This window comes from Vicugna pacos, chromosome 6 (genome assembly GCF_048564905.1).
Source record: "Vicugna pacos chromosome 6, VicPac4, whole genome shotgun sequence".
Taxonomy (NCBI): Eukaryota; Metazoa; Chordata; class Mammalia; order Artiodactyla; family Camelidae; genus Vicugna; species Vicugna pacos.
Window position 1 is genome coordinate 67,479,898 of NC_132992.1, and position 20,333 is coordinate 67,500,230.

The 20,333-nt window shown below is 46.3% G+C and overlaps 1 protein-coding gene across 4 annotated transcripts in view; it reads left to right on the forward strand.

Moving 5' to 3' along the window:
* SUSD6 (sushi domain containing 6) overlaps nt 1-20,333 on the forward strand; it is an 84,658-nt gene that overhangs the window by 31,153 nt on the left and 33,172 nt on the right. For 2 of the 4 annotated variants that reach the window (XM_072963299.1, XM_072963301.1), the window contains exon 2: nt 9,559-9,763. In XM_072963299.1, coding sequence (XP_072819400.1) covers nt 9,643-9,763 — 121 coding nt within the window. In that variant the 5' untranslated portion in view covers nt 9,559-9,642. Of the gene's footprint in view, nt 1-9,101; nt 9,280-9,323; nt 9,455-9,558; nt 9,764-20,333 lie in introns of those variants that run through there. The other 2 variants (XM_031679171.2, XM_031679172.2) reach the window with 2 other exon arrangements.

The following is a 20,333-nucleotide window of genomic DNA, read 5'->3' on the forward strand; positions in this document are numbered from 1 at the left end:
CAGAAAGATTGGATAACTCCATTGGGGTTAAGAGGATGCTGAAGCAGCTATTATGCAGAGAGATGAAGCATCTTGCTTACTCAAGGTCAAGTTTTCCAGTTATAGGCAGAACATGAGTAGGATCCGAATCTTCTGACCTTGAACTCAACGAGCCAATATTTTTGTTTTCACCTGAGAATTCATTCTCTGGTCATTTTTGTCTCATTTCTTGCTCAACCCATTTTAACTTCAGTGAAATTGAATGAAGTAGAGGAAAGAGTGGTTTAGAGTTAGGGTTTCTGGTGAGTTTTTACAGTTTATTTTTAAATAGGCAGCCTTCCCAGACTGACTGGGAATGTAGCAGAAGGCCTGAGAACCAGGAAGTGACACAGACCTGTTTATACCATCCCACTCGGGAGCATTTTGGAAAGCGATCCACAGAGATGGTAAAAAGTAAACACAACTGCTTCAGCCAGTTCTCTTAGGTTTGCTATTTTTGACCTGGAGGAGGTGTTTCCTGCACAGCTATGAGTACATACTTGGAAAAGCAAAATCTAGCACTTAAATGTCCCCTTGAGTGAAGGTATATGGACAGATATTTATTTGTTACCAGACAGCAGCATTCAGTGGGTCTTGGTAGACAAAATTGTCACTATTTATTTTCCTCTCTCTCTCTGCCGTCCTTTTGGTGGATTGTTCTTCTATTTCTTTTTCCTTCTTTATAATTACCGCTATGCATGCAGAACTGTCCCAAGAGCTCACTAAATCTGTGCGTGCTCTTCAAGGTCCATCTCAAAGCTTTCTCTTTCACCTCCCCATACTCCCAACCAGAAGTCTTTGTTCTTACCTCCTTTGGGTTCTCATAGCACTTTTTTAAATTAAAAAAAAAGACAAAAAAACCTAGTGACAGTTTCATAGTGTTATGTAGATAAACATAATTCGTCTCAACATAGATTGTGAATTCCTTGAGAGTGAGAACTATGCCCCACTTCATCTCTGTGATCATCCAAGCCTTATACTGAAGACAGCCAGTAAATATTTGCTGAACTGCAGTATAGTCCCTGCAAACACTGAGCCCTAAGATACCAGATTTAGCAAATCAGCTTCCCAGACTTTTATTTGCCAAATGAGTATTGAAGCCTGCTCCACTTAGCCCTGATGGGAACCAAGCAGAGGGGTGTGATGACACATGGATGTATCTCTGGGGTCTCAGAACCAATTACAGCCACTTCTGCCAAGCATCTGTTGTGCTACGTGGCAAAAACTTCAGGATTTATATACCCTTTTCCCCTCCTGTTTTATATATGCTGCTACTTTGCCATCTTGTATTTCCTACACAAATTATGTGTTTTGGGTTTATCTTTTTTCCCCTTCGGTGAACAAGTAATTGTTGAGTACTCTGGGGCACAGAAAGGGGCAGAGTTGGTGGTCTGTGCAGGAATTTACTACTTGCAGTAACTGCAGCATACAACAGTTAAGTAACTGTGAGTGGGCCCTGGGGAAGGATATGGTTGGCTCCCCCAGTCTTCCAGACAGCGATGCTGTGAGTTCAGAAGAGCCTTCGTGCTTGTGGACTCCATTGATGAGTATTCCCAGAGGAGATACAAATCAGCTTGATCTTGTATTTGGAAAAAAAGAGCAAGGAGTGCTTTGCAGTAGGAAAGCAGGAGGAGGAAAGACTTCTAGGCCCCTTCGATTCCGTTATCTGGAAAATGGAGATAATGGCACCTGTATAATGAGGTAATAAGTACGTGTGTTTATGTGTGTATATATATGTGCCTGTGTATCGATATCTCAGACATGTAAGCTCTCTGCCCTTATCCTTTTCTGCAATATATTGAAGCTTGAAAACCTCCTACGTCCGCCTAGACACAGATAGCACTTCAGTATAGTCACATACATTACTATTTAATTTGAGGGGAGGAAATGTTAAGTTCCTTAAAAATACGTATTTTTAGACCCTCATGGGAGAGACCTTTGGAGGTTTACTTTTTAACCTGTTGGCTCTTCTTTGATCTAAACTAAATTTGTGTTTTGAGCCTGGTCTCAGGGCATATGTTTCCAGCCCAAGTGAAATGGTGCTCTTTGGGAGTCTAGTGAGGGCACAGTTACAGCTTGTTAGAGCAAGAAGGAGCCTTGGCCAGCACTAATTTGAGGGTCCAGTGTTCCAGACCCTGTCCTGATCCTTCACATTGCTCTCATTTCTACCTCAGGACAGCTCAGTGAGGTGGGTATTACTTGCCCATTTTATAGATGGAAACTATGTGAACATGACCCTAGACCACAAAACTAATAACATCCAAGCAGACCAGAGATTTCGGCCCCGTCTGCCAGAATCTTTCCGTGAGTCCAGCCTTCCTGAGAGAGATTTGTTAAACTGTTTCGTCTCACTGATGAGGGGAGAGGGGCCTGGGGAGGCGAAGTGGCCTAGTTCAGCCCATCTGCCACTGGTGAAGCTGGGGCTAGAGTAGAAGTGGTTTCCTGCCTTCAGGGTCGGAAATTCATGACCTGAGCCGAGTTCCTGCTCACAGGCACACTGCCTTCTCTCTCCTTTTTTTCTATTCTGTCTTGAGTCTGTCTTGTTCTGTTCTCTTCTGTCCTTCTCTCTTGCATTTTCAGTTTCTTTCTGGGCCCCTGCAGCTCTGTAGTGATCCTTGTATGTGCGTGTGCGGAGGATGGAGTTTCTTTTGTTAGATGTTTGTTATTTTTGGAAAGCGTTTTAGGAACACTGTGTACGAATGGCCTATACAAGTATGCTGATGGATTGATCAAGCTCTAAATGGAAAAGTGGAGTCTCCTGAGTTTCCTGCAATGCAGAGGGAGATGGATGCTGGGATAGGTCTCTGAAGATGCAGGGGGACACGACTGCTTATGCGGAATGAAGAGGATGGATTTAACATTACTTCCTTCTAGTCAGAACTTCTGTTGATTTATGTTTTCAGAGGAAATACTTCTGGTCTCCTCCTTTTCCCTAGAAGGCATTTCAGATTCCTTAGAACTGAACAGCCGTTCGGGGATCATGGGGCTCACCCCCCGAAGGCCAGGAAGAATGATTGACTTGCCTGGGGCCCATCCCTTATTGGTGGGTGGAGCTGAGCCTTGGGGCTGTCTCCTGCTTTCAGGTCCATGCTGCAGTCCTGCTGCTGCTAGGTCCTAGAAGAGAGATGTTGGAGACTATTAAAGAGAAGGTTTAGGGTTAGGGTGGTAGTGTGTCTGCTGGCGTTCCTTCTGTCTGGAGCCTGAGGAATAGGGTGGGGGGCAAGTGTGACAACAGGAGGTTGTAGTCAGCAGTTCTCGGGAAGCAAGACAAGAAGACAAGGAATGTCAGAGCAGTTCAGGAAACCTTTAACTTGTACCCTACCCTGGCTTAGGTGGTTTCTGAGAAAAGCTTTATAATTAAAAAGGGTTATTTTTGTGATTTGTAGGAGGTAAATTTTAACAAGAGTTTGATGTTTGTGTCCTTTGGGCTTTGGAGCTGAAGGTTAAAAGGAAATGGATAAAGTAACATTCTGGCTCTCAAGGATCTCAAAGTCCAGTAGGCAGCTTTGTGCCTGCTGAAGTTCTCAGATGTTAGTGGCACGAAGGAAAGGCGAAGATAGAGTTGGCAAGATTGGAAGGAGCCATTTACCCCCAGGGAGGAAAAAAGTAACCTGAAGACATCTAGAAGTAGTGTAATTTTGTCATTTTGTAAGGGAAAAGTGGGAGGCTTTAAGATCTGATAAACATTTAGACACCTTTTGCTGCTGTGGCCCAGCCATTTCAGGGTGAGTGGGAGAGAAGAGGGGAGACAGGGCAGGGAGAAAGGGAGGGAGGTAAGGGAAGGCCTCCCAGCATGTGTTCCTTTCTCTTACCACACCCTCTGAGGAACTTTGGACTTCACAGAGTTAGAACTTCCTATCTTTACAATCTGAAATGTAATGGTTAAATTCTGTTCAAACTTCTCGAGCTGTTGTCTTCCCTCATCACATGGCAGTATTGGGGTTGGTGAAGATGGTTAAGCAAAGGAACAAACTCTTATTCTAGAGGCTCCACCACTGCCATCCCCTCTTCGGTCTAGTCTGAGGCAAGGAAAGGATTTATGTTGGTTTTACCTATTCAGCTCCCTCCCATAACTAATGGAGAGAGAGCCATAGTTTAGGAAAGAATCTGTCCTGAATGTTACATGTGAACTGACGTTGAGCTTACAGAGCTGTAGGGAAACCCACCGAGAACCTGGGAGCCAAGCTTGCCTGAGTCAGGACCCTTTTGTCTCCACTGAGAAGAGCTCAGTAGAGTGTGACATGACCATCCCCTTCCAGCAGGACTGTGACAGTCTCCATCCGCAAGGATAGGCCCCAAAGCAACCAGGCACACGGGGTGCTGAGATCTGGGCCCTGTGCTGTCTAAGGGCCTGGGTGCCCTGGCTGTTTTGTGGCTGGCCCCACTGACTGCTGCTGCCTCCCTAGGCTGTGAGTCATTTTTGAAGGTGACTCTAAGTACACCTTTAATCTTAGCAGACTCTGGTTAATCTGGAAGCATCTATGGCAACAACAAGCAAGCAAACTGTGAACTTTGAGCTCATGTTACAGGTTCTCCTTAACACCAGAAGCCTGTCACACTTATCATTGTCATTTTTATGAGCAGTTTCTCAGAGAGCCCTCTGCTGTCTTGGCTTACAGGCTAAGACTGTAAATAGAAGGACCTGAGTATCACCAGTGTACAGAGAAGTCCCTTATATCTTATCCCTTTTGAGCCTCACTAGGTGCTAGTGAGATAGTCAAAGTAAGCAACAGCCCCATTTTACAGATGAGGAAATGGAGGCAGAGGTGAGGGAAGTTTCTTCCCCAAGTTCAGAGCCATTGCTTAAGAGCAGTGTCCTTCCTCTTGGAGGATCATTCAGGACAGGAAATGAGTGTTTGTGACATCACATTCGGCAGAGACCAGTCACCCAGCTTTTGAGATTTTGGGTTCACGGAGGTGGGAAAGGCCAGATCCTGACCTTAAGGGGCTGGCATTCTAGCTCATGGGGTTCCCCCTGTACCACAGGCTGTTGGGGCAGCAGCGTTAGTCCCAAGAAGGAAAATCTGAAGGGTGAATGCAGATTTTCTCTGACTCCTCCTCACCCCATGTTTTGGCTGCTGGAGGAAGAGATGGATTATACAAAGAGAAGCCTGGACACTGGAGAATTCTGTAGCTGAGAGAGACCTTAGAGCAGTTTTTAGATGTAAAAATGGAAGCCAGAGAGCCTGCGTGATCAGCTGGCTGGCTGATGGCAGCTGGTAACCCCAGGCCCTCTCCTCTCTTATCACCTCTAGTTCAGATGTTAAATGCCTTGTGAGGATGGGTGAGTGCAGGCTTTGAAAGTGTGACTTATTAGTTCCAGGTTCCTCTTTAATCATGATTCCCCCCCCCCCAATTTTTTATTGTGGTAAAATTCATGTAAAATAAAATTGACCATCTTAACCATTTTTAAGAGTGATATTAAGTACGTTCATAATGTTGAGCAACCATCACCACCATCCGTCTCTATAACTCTTCATCTCACAAAACTGAAACTCTATACCCGTTAAACAGTAATTCCCAGTTCCTGCCCCTGCCCCAGCCCCTGACAACCACCATTCTGCTTTCTGTCTTTAATTAATCCTAATTTTTTTAAAATAAGGGTAAGTAGTCACTAACATACCAAAAGAATACTGAAGTGAAATGAAATCTTTTTTTTTAAATAGATTTTCACCTGTGTGTTTCTCTAGGGATAATAATGAATACCTAGTCTTAATTTGTTCTAAATGTTTTTCTTTTCACTTAGTCTAAGGCCACAATTCAAGGCCAGGTTTTATTTTGTTTTTTTAAACTCTGTCAAAGGCAGGTCCTTTCTTAAAATGATTAGATGTAGCCTGACTCTTTCTCCATAGTAGCCGGGTTTGCGCATTCTGGGTGATACTCCGGGATTGTGGGGATTCATTTTCTCTATTTTTTGAAGCACTAACCCTTCCTTGGCTCAGCCTTGCATGTAAACATTGAATTGACTACCCTCTAGTCATCTTTCTCTTTTCATTGTGAAGCCTTCACTTCCGTCACCCCATTTGTTCTGCACTTGATCAGGTCTTAGGCTTCACCTGGTCCCTCAGCCCAGGTAGCTGCTTAAGCAGCAAGGGAAGAACCAGCTGTTTCTCTAAAACAAAGCAAAACAGGAGCTCATATGTGTGCATCTCCTCTCCAGTTCCATACTGGCTCCTCCCCACAGTATTCATGAGTTTGGCAGACATTTGCTGCCTGCCTGTCAGGGGCCAAACCCTGTGCTAGCTTTTAAAGATTCCAAGTTGAGGAATTCACAGTCCCCGCCTGCAAGGAACTTTGAGCCTAGTGAGGTGAGACAGGTAAACAGATGTTATAACCTGATAGAGGTGCAGTCAGAACAGGGTGCACAGGACACTTTGGGAATAAGGAAGGGGTTAGTTCTACTGGAAGTGAGCATGATGTGACATGTCAGAAAAGAATTCCTCCAGGAGGTGACCTTTGTGTTGAGCCCTGAAACTGGCTGTATTCCTGGTAGAGGAAGCAATGAGGTTTATTAGAGTGTCGATCAGTTTGTTGAGGGAGGAGACAGATGGTCTACAGGAAGGCTTTGTTACATTAATTTTATTCAGTATTTTATCTGTTTGAATAGGTAATGCATACACTGGATACAACACTCAAGGTGGTTAAAAGGGAATACATACCAAGAAAAATGTTTCCTTCACTGTTAGCCACTCAGTTTCCCTCCCTGAAGGTACTTGGTAGGGACCAGTTTCTTGTACATCAGTTCCAGGGCGAGATTTTCAGTGCGTACAAGGGTGTACGTGTATGTGTGTCCATCCTTTAAAAACATATATACACACAAGTGCTTTTCTTCGTGTACTAATTTTATAAGTTATTCCATGTTAGTACAGACTGAACCACCCAATTCTTTTTAAACAGCTGCATAGTGTTCTGTTATATGACAACTTGTTTAACTAGTACCCCCCTCAGTCTTTTGCCAGTAAAAAATAATGCAGTGAATATCCTGCATGTGTAACAATGCATATATGTGATTTCTCAGTACAGATTATAGAAGTAGAATTGATAGGTCAAAGAACAGGTGCATTTTGGGGACAGAGATTGTCACACTGCCCTCCAAAGAGCTCTATGTTAATTATAAAATACTAAATGTAAGATTCTTTACCCCTTGGTAACCTCCTTCTCATGCCAGTCCTCTAAACTCCTTGCCAGAGTGAGCTTCCTAAGTGAATTAGGTGTTGTAACTTCCCTGCTTATAATCTCAGTAAGCTCCACATGGTTTTCAGGATAAAGCTTAAACTTAGTCTAGCCCGTGCCAGGGGTGCTCCAGCATCTGCCGGGAGTGCTCTGTTCCCGTTGCTCCCTTGCACTGTGGGCACTTGTCTTTGGTATCTCCACTGGACACATCCTTTAGCAGTCAGTTTAGCTTCACCTCCTCTGGGTAGTCTTTCCTGATTACCTCCATTTGTGCACAGAACACCAAACACCAGCCTGATCTGGCCTTGTCCATTCACTGTAGAAGTATTTGTTGTGCACGTGCTGTAATGTGGCACAAGCAGGTGTCATTCTCAACAATCCACTGGTTGTTGCCTTGAGGGGATGATGACTGCCTGGTCGGGTTACCTGCTGTGGCTGCATGTACAACGGCAGCACTGAGGGCCCATTTGCTAACTGGCAGGTGGCTCTGGGCACATCCTTTAACTCTTTGGACCTTGGTTTTGGCATCTGTCAAAAGAGGAGGTGACACCTGATGACCTCCACGGTCCCCCCCATGCTCAGATCTTATTGAAAATTATAACAGCAACAGCAACTGGTGTTTACTGAGGACTTGCACTGTGCCAGGCACTGTGGGCACTGTGTCGAGCACTTTATGTGATCCTAATCCTTACATCAACTCTATGAATACGGTACAGTTACTGTCTCCACTTTAAAATGAGAAAACTGAGGCTAAGAGAGTCAGTTGGCCACAAGGTCATAATAGAGGAAACAGATTTGAGTTCTGGCATTCTGACTCTACCGTTCTTAGCCACATAAATGTTTACACATTCCACACATGTATGCACACACAGTTTTGTGTACTGTTTTGGATCACTCACAGACTCCACCCCTAGACCTCTCGGTGATCCATCTGTTCTGCAGCTGTAAAGGCTCAAGTTGAAGTCTGGGTAAAAGGTGGGGGCAGAAGACTGCTACAGGCACAACTGTTTGGGGTAGTGGATGAGGGCCCAGTGGCTAGCTCTGTTTTTGAACCCCTGGCTCATGCTGCTTTTCGTTGAACTGAGACAATTTGTATTGCTGTTTGCAGTAACTCTCCTTAGAAGGGATGCACAGGCCTGAGTCAAGACTTCATACATGGCTTAAAGTCAGGTCTGGGTAGTATCTTTGGCCGAGTCTCAGGGGCATTTCTTTTTTAACTAAAGCACTGTCGATTACAGTGTGTCAGTTTCTGATGTACAGCACAATGTCCCGCTCATGCACATACATACATGTGTTCGTTTTCATATCAGGGACATTCTTTATTAGGGTTGTAGGTGGCAGGCTCTCTTATCTATTTACATAAAGCCTTTTTGGAGAAGGTGTGTATGGAATTTAAAAAGGAAGTGTGATCTTATTATTTGGAATACCTGTTATAAACTAGGATAAATGAAATCAATTAATTAAAATATAATAGGCCCATATCATTATGTATCATCAGCCCTTCTGCTTCCCTGAAGGCAAGGCAAGCTGAAAAAAAATCCTGAGAAGTCTTGATCCCTGATTTTTTTTTTTTAAGATATTATTTCCTGTTCTTCTTAAGTCTTCCAGCTAGAGTAGGTAGTGGGGCTAATTAACAATTACAGCCCACCCTCTGCTCAGTCATTGTCAAGTACAGCCAACAGATGTGGCCTCTGGTGTCACAGGTGTGTTGGCTGAGCCTTGATTAATTAGCCCATTTTTGAGATTCATGGCTGTCGAGTCAGAGCCAGATCCTCAGGGGCTCATCCAGCCTCTGGTGGTTGAGCAGGCCAAGCCAGGGGCCCTTGGCTCTTGCTGCTGCATTCCTTTTCTAGGCGGTGTGTTTCTCCCTTTAAGACACGTGTTCTTTATTTATTTTTTTCTTCTCAGTCGAACTTGCTCTCAGTCCAGTGGCAGAGGCAGAGGCAGACTCAGACTCAGACTCAGACTCACTGTAGCAGTTCTGTGTCAACAGCTGTCTCTCCCCTCTTTGCTGGAGCCTCCAAGGCAGGCCGCTGCCGGGCAGAGCCAGGCAGCTTCTGAAAGCTCTGCCGAACCTGACGTCTCCAGGTGAGCTGGTGCTCGTCTCCTTGTCCTGTCGCAAGGCACTGGCTCCCGGATGCTGACGCCGATGGCAGCTTGCTGCAGGCCTTGGCTTTTCCCCCACCGTGAGGAGCTGAAAAGCCACTTACATTCTTGTCTCTTCTGGCAGCAGGAATGCAGTTGCTAGAATTCTTTCAACTTTGTATGTGATTATGGCTTTTTTACCGAAGTGCCTGCTGTAACTAACTTATGGCTAAAGTTTTCACTCTACTTATGTCCTTGTTTTTTTTTTTTTTTTTTTAATAGGTGGATCTACCCTGGGCTGACTTTTGAATTCTTACTTCTGGCTTTTAAATTTTTTCTTTTTAAAATAACTTGGACGGATAAAAGATGTGCCATGGCAGGATAGCACCAAAGAGCACCTCAACGTTTGCCGTGGCCTTCGTGGGACATGGAGTGTTTCTTCCGCTGGTGATTCTCAGCACTCTCCTTGGAGTTGGTCTTGCCTCAGGTGAGTCTCGGTCTGCCTTTTCCGTGAGGAGAAGAAAAGACTCAATTCCATTACTTCTCCTGTCTGTTGGGCAGTTACGGGACGAGCAGAGAGGGTGGGGCCTTTTGTGCTGTGGGATAGCAAGGAACCAGCCCTGGGGGTTACACCAAGGGGCCTATGGAGCCAGCCAGAGGAGGGGTGTGTGGGAACTTGCTGGGGATGACATGGTGACATTCTCACCCCTCTCCCCTGGTTGTAGGCAGGGTGGAGGTGTAGGATTCAGTGTGATGTGCAGGTCAGATCTCAGTCCTGCTACTTGCTTAACTCTGTGATCTGGAGCAAGTCTCTCTGTAAGCTCCAGAATGTTCCCTCAGCTACAGAATGGGATAATAATGGTACCTGCTTCAGGGTGGTAGTGAAGATTGCCATAACTCAGTAAGCTCTTAATGATCGTTAGCTCTTCATTGTTGGTTTCTCGTCTTTTTGTTCTTTTTCTCAGCATGAGTACAAAGTTGAGGTATTGTAATTTAGAGAAAGCAAGACCTGGTCACTGACACTACGAACTCTGTGATCTTGGACAAGCCACTTAACCATGCTGTGGCTCAGCTTCATCTGTCAAGTGAAGGGGTTAACCTGGATCACCTTTAGAGTCACATCTAGCTTCATCACTCTGTACTTTCATGATTCTAAGCACTTTCTGTTTGAATATCGTGAGCTGGATGAGCCCTAACAGGACTAGAAATGCAGCAGTTTGCCTCTGTGAGTTTGTATGGCCCTTGCTGCCTTCAATAATGCTCTGAAGATGCTTCTAGGTTCTTTTCATGTGGTCCTTTAGACCTGGTGTTCTTTTTAGAAAGTGCATGCTTGCATGTGTACTGTAGACCTTTGGGTGATGCTACAGAATCTGCCTCTGTAAGTAGTGGTAGGGGTCTCATTCAATTAAGATGAGTTCACCAGTAACGGTGCCCCTACCAGACTTCATTACACACGTGTATATGACAGTTTTCTTTGGACAGTGTTCCTACAGCAGCATCTCAGCTAGATTCTGGAGAGGGGCTTGGAGCTGGGGTTGGGGTAGTGAGGTTTGTAGGGCTCCCATAGCTCTGTGCTATTCCTTCATTCCCTTTTTATCCCACCACCCACTTACGCAGATAATGGTGCAATTTCATATAACCTTTTTTTTTTCCCTTCTGAATTACTGGGAGAAACAATTACTGATTTTTTTTGTTCCATGATAGCCTTCCCCACCACCTATAGACAGATTTCTTCTGCTGCTGCTTCTCCTTCACTCCATTCTGACATTTAACCCAAACCTTTCCCATAACCTTTCCTTGACTATGAGGAGCCCTGGCAGAACCAAAAGGAACACTAGTGGTTAGAACCCCACAACCACTGGTGTGGACATCATGGTTATATGAGGTCTCAAAGGAAAAGAGGGCCAGAGCTACACCAATGCAGCAGACAAAGCAGGGCCTGTATTCATAGGGCCACTCCAAAGACAGGGGAGGCCTTGAGAAGTGGCCGTCACAGAACCGTGGAACATAGACACCCTGTCTTGCTCATTGCTATATCTTTAGAGCAAAAGTTGGCAGACTATGGTCTATAGGCCAGATCCTACCTGCTCTCTGCTTTTGTGCGACCTGCAAGCTAAGAATTTTTTTTTAATTTTTAAATGGCAAAACAATAATATTTCATATGTAAAAATTATATGAAACTCATATTTCAGTTTCCATAAACTCCATCCTCTTCCAGGGCTCCAGTGGGGAAGCTGTTACGTGGCAGTGTTAGGGCGGAGCACCTGCCTTCGGTGTCTGAAGTATTTAGCCTCTTTAGCTTCATTAAGCCATCCCTCCTACCCCCACTCTCTCTTTAATGTGCTTCCCGCCTTCCTCCTCCCATTCCCCACCCCATTTTCCAGCTACCCACACCTTCCCAACTTTCCATCCATGTCTGAAATCAATTATCAGGGACTGATGGTTCCAGACTGGCTGGATAAAGGAATTATTATTCTCCAGTATGGAAAAATGTGTGTGTGTAGTGTGGGCTCAAACCAGGGTGGGAAAGTTGGCTCTGTTGTTTTCTTTCCCTCCCCCATCTGCAAGGATTCCTTCCTTCCCTACCACCCTTCCACCCCTGCCCCGTGTTTTTTACTCCCCATAAAACATATGTACTGACACAGAGCAGGGTGCAAGCAGGGGAAGGGGTTTTACTATTACTTAGATCTAGTGCACCAAGTTGTGATGTTTTTCCCTCTCTGGAGTGGCTTCTGGGGGAAGGAGGTGCTCACACCTTGGCCTGAAATCCAGAGCACACCTGTATGGCCGTGCCTGCCGTGAGCAGCATGCCAAGCAAGCTTGCCAAGAAACCAAGACTCTCAGATACTCTGAAGTCGAGGAAAGGCAGTTCAGGTCAGGGAAAGTCTCTCTTCCTCTTCCTGCATTTCTTATCTGCTCCTGTGGCTGCCCATGAACACCCATTCCAGAGGCATTTTAAAATGAGGTGCTTATTACCCAGTGGGCTCTGGTAGATGTGCTTGTGTGTCCTCGCACATTCATGACTGTGAGAATCCCACTGGATGTAAGTAAGTGTGCATCCTCTGGAGGGCAGTTTGTCCGCATAGTCTCTGGTCATAAATACCACAGTCACTCCTAGGCATGGTCCTAATCGCTCATGTTTAGAAGAAAGAAATCACGTATTAAGAGGTACTTGAGAGTTCTGGGGTAGAGTTCTAGGTAAAGTTATGTATGTCACGTTCGGGGTTTGATTTTCCGTCCTGGTTCCTCTTATCTACAGCTCGGGATTTGGAGTTGTAACGGAGAAGGAGCCTTTGGGGTTAGCTCCCCCTTGGTCATTCCTTCAGCAGAGACGGAGAGAACTATTCAGCGTTCCCTTTTCAGGAATAGCAAAAGGAAGCTTGTCTTACTGTTCACACCTGGACACACCATGCCATGCAGGGCAAGACCAGATTAAAGAGATCTATGCTCATACTACCAACTCTCCTTTCTTGGGCTAGAGAGGAGTTAGGCTCCCAACTGTGTAGCAGCCTCTCCCAGATCTCTTAACCTGTCATCTTAAGAGACTTGCTGTATGTATGACCTTAGATAAATCACTTGACCTCTCTGTGTCTCCTATAAAACAGAAACTAGATCCTCAAGGATGTTAGGTCGGTGTTGAGTAGACTAATAAAAATATTGGAGGGCACTTGACATATAAAATGCGCAGCGCAATAATAACAACAGGGATGGTATGTGACCTACTGTTGAGTCATGCTGGGCAGGAGACTTCATGAAGATGACATCCTCTGCTGCCTTTAAAACAAAACTGGGGATGCAGAGTCACTTTTGGGCTTAGGGATAAGGGATCAGGAGGCAGTGTCAAACTTGCCCAGCTGAGGAAAGATTGATTACTTCCAAAACCCTTTTGCCTTCCGTGTTTACATAGTTTGATGATCTCAGCCCAACTGCCTTGCTGACTCCTATAAAAAGCTTTTGATTTTCATTCTCTCCCTGTTCTGAGCATAATTACTGAAAAACTCAGTATTTTACTTGTTTCTGACTTTTCCCCCCTTAAGATGTTGCCATGACACTTGACGACCACGTTAAACATTATACAAGCACCTAAAGCGAGGGGGCAGCCACCTGCAGAATAAGAAAGCCAGGCAGTTAGTGTTCATTGAAGAAGAAGCATGTTGAGGACTAGGCTCTCAGGGAGGTGATACGGGTTTGACCCTTAAGACTGCTGTGGCAAAGAGATGTTGGCAGGTGGCCCTGGCTCACCTCACCATCTCTGAAGGGACCTGGAGTCAAGTAACATACACTGAGCTGGGAAGAGTGGCCAGGTGGGGAAATGATGTATATAGAGCATCATTTGTGTGTCAGGCTCTGCGTTACCATCACATTTAAAGCTCTCAGAATGCCTGTGAGCTAGACGGTCATGTAACTGTTTTACGAATGAGAAACTGGGGTAGAGGGAGGTTAGATCACTTGCTCAGAGACAGACAGTTGTAGGTGGTGAAACTGGCTGGGATTTGTGCCCAGTCTGTCTGACTCTGTTGCCCATGCTCTGCTGAGAAGGTTACTACCTGTGCTGAGTGGCAGGCTTCTCTGAGGCCTGTTTCTTGTCTTGCTCTATTGCAGCACTTGAATCGACCTTCAGAGGATTATTTTGACAGGAGAAGAAAGACATTGTCTGTTTTCTTCCCTGGATAAAGGATGCAGAAGTCATCTCTGGGTTACCGTGTTTACCTCTGTGGTTGTTTCTGTTCCTCATCTACAGCGGTCCTTAGTTGTTTGGGTCCCACTTTAGGCACAAGTTTTGCCAAAGCAGTTCTATTCTTGGAAAGGAACAATGTGCACCGCAGCAAATTGTTTGCTAAATGAGGCTGTAGTTCCCAAAACATCCGCAGAGCATCTTCCTGTCAGCTGCAAACCCTGCTGACAAAGTGATGTAATCTCTCCATGGTGTAATTACCTGTGACTATAAAAAGACTTGGGTATTGTGGTAGGAGGCTGGGTGGGTCATTATAGAGTTTGCTGAACCCTGGCGTCATGAAAAGGCATTGAGAAATTACCCTCTGCAGGCTGATTGTTGTGTCATGTTTAGAACATTGCCAACACATGGTGCAAACTTTGCACTGTAACTTTTGAACAAAAGAAGCCAGGAATCCCCCAGACTGAACACTTCGTGGCTCTCATCTGGGTTTAAGCCCTCATTAAACACAGATTCCGCCTACCATACAAAACTGCCCGGCCACACTAGCCTTAATCGCACGCTTAGAGGTTACCCTTACCTGCCCAAATATTTCTGCAAAGGAGGGTTACAGGGTGCTAATAAAAAAAAAACAACAAGAACCAAGAAACTGGGGTTAACACTCAGCGTCTTTAATTATTCTAGGTAGGTCTGCGGATGAATTCTTCCACCACCTCTTACCTACTGGGAGATTCCTTTCTTCTGCGTCACCCCAAGAGTGGCCCTCCCAGTCTCCAGGTGGCTGGTGCTGGTGTATCTGGCTGCCTGGACTGTGGCCAGATCAGGAGTAACCTTGGCTCACCTTGTGTTTAGCTTTGGGACCCAGAGGGACAGCATTGTTTAGAGACAACTTCCACGGTGCAGTGTGAATGAGAGGAGTGCTGGCTGCTGGTTCGCCAGCCCTTCTCACCTGCCTCACCTGAAGTCAACCAAGCACGAAATCTGAATTCATTGGCAGCTGAGGGTGAATACTCCTCAACTCCTAGCTCCCTGTATTACCTTGGATAACTTTCCTGAACTCATTGTCAATATTTTTCTAGAATAAGGGAGACAGTAGATAATCATAGTTCCTAAGATTGTTGTGGGGATTAAATAAGGTAGTACATGTAAAGCACCTAGGATATTGACTGGTGGTCAAGGAAGTAATTCCCAGGCTTGGAGAGCAGATTCTAGCACCAGTTGATACCATGCTTCTGACACCACAGCTGAGTAGCTCAGATTGGAAGTGCTCCTTATTTCTTCCATGTGTCTTGGATTCAAATCCGTACGTACTGAGTAGAATTAGATATGTGCTGCATGAGTTATTCATAGTTGTAAGTCCCTAATTCTCAAATTCGTGGAAGCACATGAAGACAAGTAAAAGAGAGCGGTGATGGCCCTCTGTGATGTCGGTGCTGAGGAGTCAGCTTGGTCATCGCACAGTGAGCCCTTCCCTTGTTGGCACTGCAGAGCCAGGGCTCCTCAAAGCTGCTATTTGTCAGGAACTTTCAGAATTATTTTTGAAACCTTATAGATTTGAGAATGCTAAGGGTCTGTTCTTCTAAACACATTTCATTTCATCAGCCTAGCGAGTGATTGAAGGATTACATATTAACAGATTCCTAAACACATCCAAGAGAACACAGCATTAGAATTAAAAAACCAGAACTCTCTTCTCATCTCTCCACTTGGTAGTCCCTTTGCCTCCTCCAACGTTTCTTAACTACGTTTGACAGCATTTCTTCTTGTGAGAGCCTCTTCCTACCTAGATTCACCAGCTTCCCCAGGGATGAGGTTTTCCTTTGTTTAACTTTTTTAACTTGTTAGCTGTGCCAGTAGCCAGATGTTTTAAAAGTACAACTGTTTAATCATTCAGAATTCTGGGAAGTAGTGCAGGGAAGATAAACAGATTCTCTTCATGGTTTCTTCTTTGCAAAACTTTTTTTCTTTTCAAATTTGCAAAAGTATTTTAGGTGTTTCAACCCAGGAGGGGAAATGTGTTTCAGGAAGTTATGGCCAAGTACACGCAGAGCTATAAAACAATTCTGCTGTAGCCTTTGTTATTCTGAGTAACAAGCGGCACTTCATGAAATACAAAGGGCCTGAGGATCGGTTCTTCACGTACAGGGGACACGTCTCCCTGGGAGAGGGCGGGACTTGTGTGTTTATTGTCACTGGCTTGAGTTCTGACAACTCGGCCTTGTTGACTCTGGCAGTGGTGGGAGGCACAAGAGAATATCGTTGGAATTGTCACACTCCAGACAAGCGCTGAGTGGGCGTGGGGAGCCATCTGTCAGTATTTACCGAGCACTGATCTCAACACAGCAAAGTGCAGGGGCCGACAGGAGAGAAACCTTGAATGTTTCTGCTTCCCAGTTGATCGCATTACTTTGGAGGCTAGATTGCAGAGGACCCCATATGCCTTGAGCCAGTGCAGCCCCTCCAAAGCTCTTGATAACCACGTATGGTTGCTCAGAATTGCTGATTAATGGCCCATGAAGCTAGCTGTTGACGTCAGTAGGCTGTTACACCCTCATACAGTGGACCCCTTCAGTCTCTGATTTTTGAGGTCTTCTCCTGTGCATGTGCCTCTTGATCCTAGTTCATGTTTTTTGTTCTTGTTTTCTATGGATTTGCACATAGCTCCTTGAAGTCAGGGACAAAGCCCTTTACACTTTGTTGTAACCAGGCCAATGATCATCCCAGGTGAACTTAGCAAGAACATCCTGGGGAGGGTGTTGGGGTGGGGCTCACTCCCAGCAGGATTGTGCAGAGTCATGGCCCGGCCTTTGTGTGAGGATAAGCAGGAGGAGTCCATGCCCTGAGCATCGGCAGCCTGTGGGGCTCCCCGCTGATTTATGGTTCCCCATAGGGGTCCAGAAGGATGTGAAAGTGTCTTCATGCCTCAGGGGATGCAGGTGGGGCTTTTCTCAGGGGAAGGGAGTGGGGACTGGGCAGGCTGCACAGGAGAGTTTATTGCAGAGTGGTCCTCACTGTAATGCTGTGAAAGGAGGTACTAACTTTCAGCCTGGGTGAGGATCTTTGAGCCCAGTGTGGGTCCCCTTAGGTGGTGAGGAGGGAGGAGAGGTGGGCTTTCATTGCCTGTGGGGAGTGAAGGTCATGTGGAAGAATGCATGTGAAAACCACGCTGGCTCGCAAAACTTCCCGACATTGGAGAGGCTGGGGAAAGGCAGCTTGCGTGGGTTTGGCTTCCCTTCCCCACCCACAGCTTCCTCTATCTCTGTCCTAAAGTCAAGGTTAAGGGGACTCCTTATTCTTGTGAACATTAGCACCTTCAAACCTATCTTCATGCTCTTCTTCTGGTGGCTAGATTCCTGTGGCTGGAATCTTGCCGCCTCTCCTCCCTCCCTCCCATACTTCACTTCATCCTTCAAGATCAAATTCAAAGTCACCTCCTCGGAGACACCACCCATCCCCTCATCGCTAGAATTAATAGGGTCCGAAGGAGGGAGAGTAGGCTGTATATTTGTTGAATGGAATTAGCAGAGCTCCCAGTCTGTCCTCTCTGTTGGGAGGCTATTAGAGAGGTTTTCCTATGAACAGGCTTCCAGTTCCTAGCATCGTAACTGTCTTTGATTATTTGAAGGGATTGGACAGCTTGTTAAGACTTCTGGGAATTGCAGCTTTGGGAGAACCTGAACCCTTTGTTCTGCAGATCACAATACACAAACCCTGTAGACCTGTTTCAAACCCTACCGACCAGGGTTGCCAGGGCTGCTATGGGACAGATTGGGTTTTGGTTTTTTCATAAGCAGCATCAACTCGTTTAGCAAGTGTGTGTTGATATAAGGCAGTCAGGGAGGACAGCAGGAGATGGTTAATGCCATGGAGGGCTTTCTGGGGCCAGGCACTGGACTGGCTCTTGTTGGAAGTTACCACATGTGGCCTGGTCCTCACAGTAAGGCTGTGACAGGAGGGCAGCTGCGGCCAGGAGCAGTACTCTACACTGGGAGGAATGCAGAGGTGGTGGTTTGGCGCTCTGATTTACCTGGTTACTTGCTGAGCTGAGTGCTACGACTGTGCCAGCTCCAGTTCTGTGTGATACTTGCTGTGATCAGGGAAGTCACTGCACTACGCTGAAATACACACAGGAGGGGCTCCTGACTCAGATTGGGATGATCATGGAAGCCTTCTCCAAGCGAAGGAAGTCCACACCAAGAACTGAAGCAAGTAGGGGAGACAAGATGGCAGAGTTAAGAATGCAGTGTCGTGGGCCAGACAGGCTAGGTTGAATCCTAGGTCTGCCACTAACATGTTATGTAACTTTGAGCAAGTTTCTCAAAGTCAGTGTCCCTCAGTTTTCATGTATGTGAAATTTGGAGAACGTACTTACCATATAGGGTTGATCCTCACTGTTGCTGTGTGGCCCTTGGCCAGCACGTTGGGGCAGCCTGGAGGGAGCAGAGGGAGAGAGCATCATGTCTGCTGTGCTCGCCTTGGCTCTTCTTTCCTCTGGAACTTGCCACGTCACTCCTGTTGAACCTTTGGAAGTCCGATATACTCTATCCTCCAAACTGGTTTGCCTCTTACCCTGGTGGATGAATGAGTGGGCTTCTCTAACTTTGGTGGCGTATGTTTGGAAGCTGGGGTTTCAAAAAAGAAGTCTAGCCTTAGCCTGGGAGTTCATAGATTGGGCCAAGCATCACCAGAAGCACAGTTTGGGGCAAGTACCTGAAGGGGTGAGATGCTGCTGGTGGAGGCCTTTCCTAGCTGAGTTCTAGCTGAGTTGTCAGAGTTGTGGAAGAGGGAGAGGAGGAGGAGGAACAGACTCGATGTTAAGGATCAAAGGGGTAAAGAAAAAACAAACACCAGTTAATGGGTTAAGGGTTGACTGAGTCTAAACAGGGAAATGAGGAGAGCTGGAGGAGGGTGTTGAATTTGGTACGAGTCGTGGTGAAGCTGGGATGAGAAGAATGGGCTCCTAGCTGTCCGTGGGAACAGAAAGTGACTGGGTAAGTGAGGCTGCCCCTCCAGGGGTCACTCAGGACAGGCTCCTCATCCCCTGCCCCAGCCCGGCCAGCCCGTGGGAGGGATGTCAGACAAGGATGACTTATTTCAGCCAGTCTGACGCACAGCACAGGGTCCCATGTGGATCTCTGTGTCAGGAATTCAGCCGGGGAGGCTGGAGGGTGTGGGAGGTTCCTCATTGTTGGGGAAGGGAGAAGAGAGGAGGAGCAGCTGGCACTGGGCGTGTTCCAGGATTCATCATCTAGGAGCAGGCCGGCATAATTGGAGGTGTTGAGGTGAGGATGTCTGTGATTTGATGTGTTTGGGATGCAGAGAACCACTGTGGCTTTCAGCAGAGATGTGTCTCAAGTTTCTCGAAAGAGGCTTTCAGCAGAGGAACTCATAGTCCACGCTACTGCTTGTTGGGCACTTGAGAATCTTTGCGGTCCCTCTAGCTGGCATTCAGAAATTCTGTTACCAATGATGGGAGACCCTGACTCTACAGGAATAATTAAGATTGTGAATAATAGGACTAGATGAGAGGATATATGTAAAAGTTCTAGGCGAGCAATAGAAGTCTATTCCAATGGAAAGGATAATTATAGTGCTCTTTTCTAAAGAGAGCATCTCTTTTCTGAATTGGTCAGAGCACTTGGTTAACACTAACCGTCCCTGGGCTGGAGGCTGGCATTTATTTTGATTGCCCCCCTTTGTATAAGAGATCAAACTAAAGTTTCAAAAAAGCCCCAGATCTTGAGTTTAGAGTCTAAAGCTTAGACCTCCACTGTGAGAATGCATCATTCCTGGAAACAAAGAAGGTGAGAGGAGGAAGTGAGGGATCATTAAAATTTTTTTTTCACTGACACAGTCACGTCAGACAGGTTGTTGTAGTCGGGATTTTGAGAGGCCTAGAAATCTGACATCCATTTTCTTCTGGGAAGCCACAGAGTCCCTGGAGGAAATGAGGGCCTGGTATAAGCTAGAGAAGCAGAAGGCGAATCGCGCAGAACTCTGTTCTGTTTAGGCGGTGATTGGCAGCACCTGAGGCTCCGGATTCTGCACCACAGTGCAGTGCGGCCTTCCTGGCACACACCAGTGGGACCCACTCACCACCCTGATGTGTCCCAGGACGTGTCGGACACCCACAGCAGGTGCTTGTATTCTGCGGGCCCCCTGGTAAAGCCCCGTGGAGGTGGAGTCAGGAGCCTCCCTGGGTGTCTGGCCCAGGCTGGTTTCACTGCCGAACAAGTGCTGCAGCCTGCACGGGGATGGCGTCCGGGTGGACAGCCTCTCATCAGCTGTCCAGACAGGAAGAGGCCTGGGCCCATTGGCCCACCGCTGTCCCTTCTGAAGTCTGCTCTCACCAGTCCAGAGCTGGCGAAGGAGGGTTCTGTTT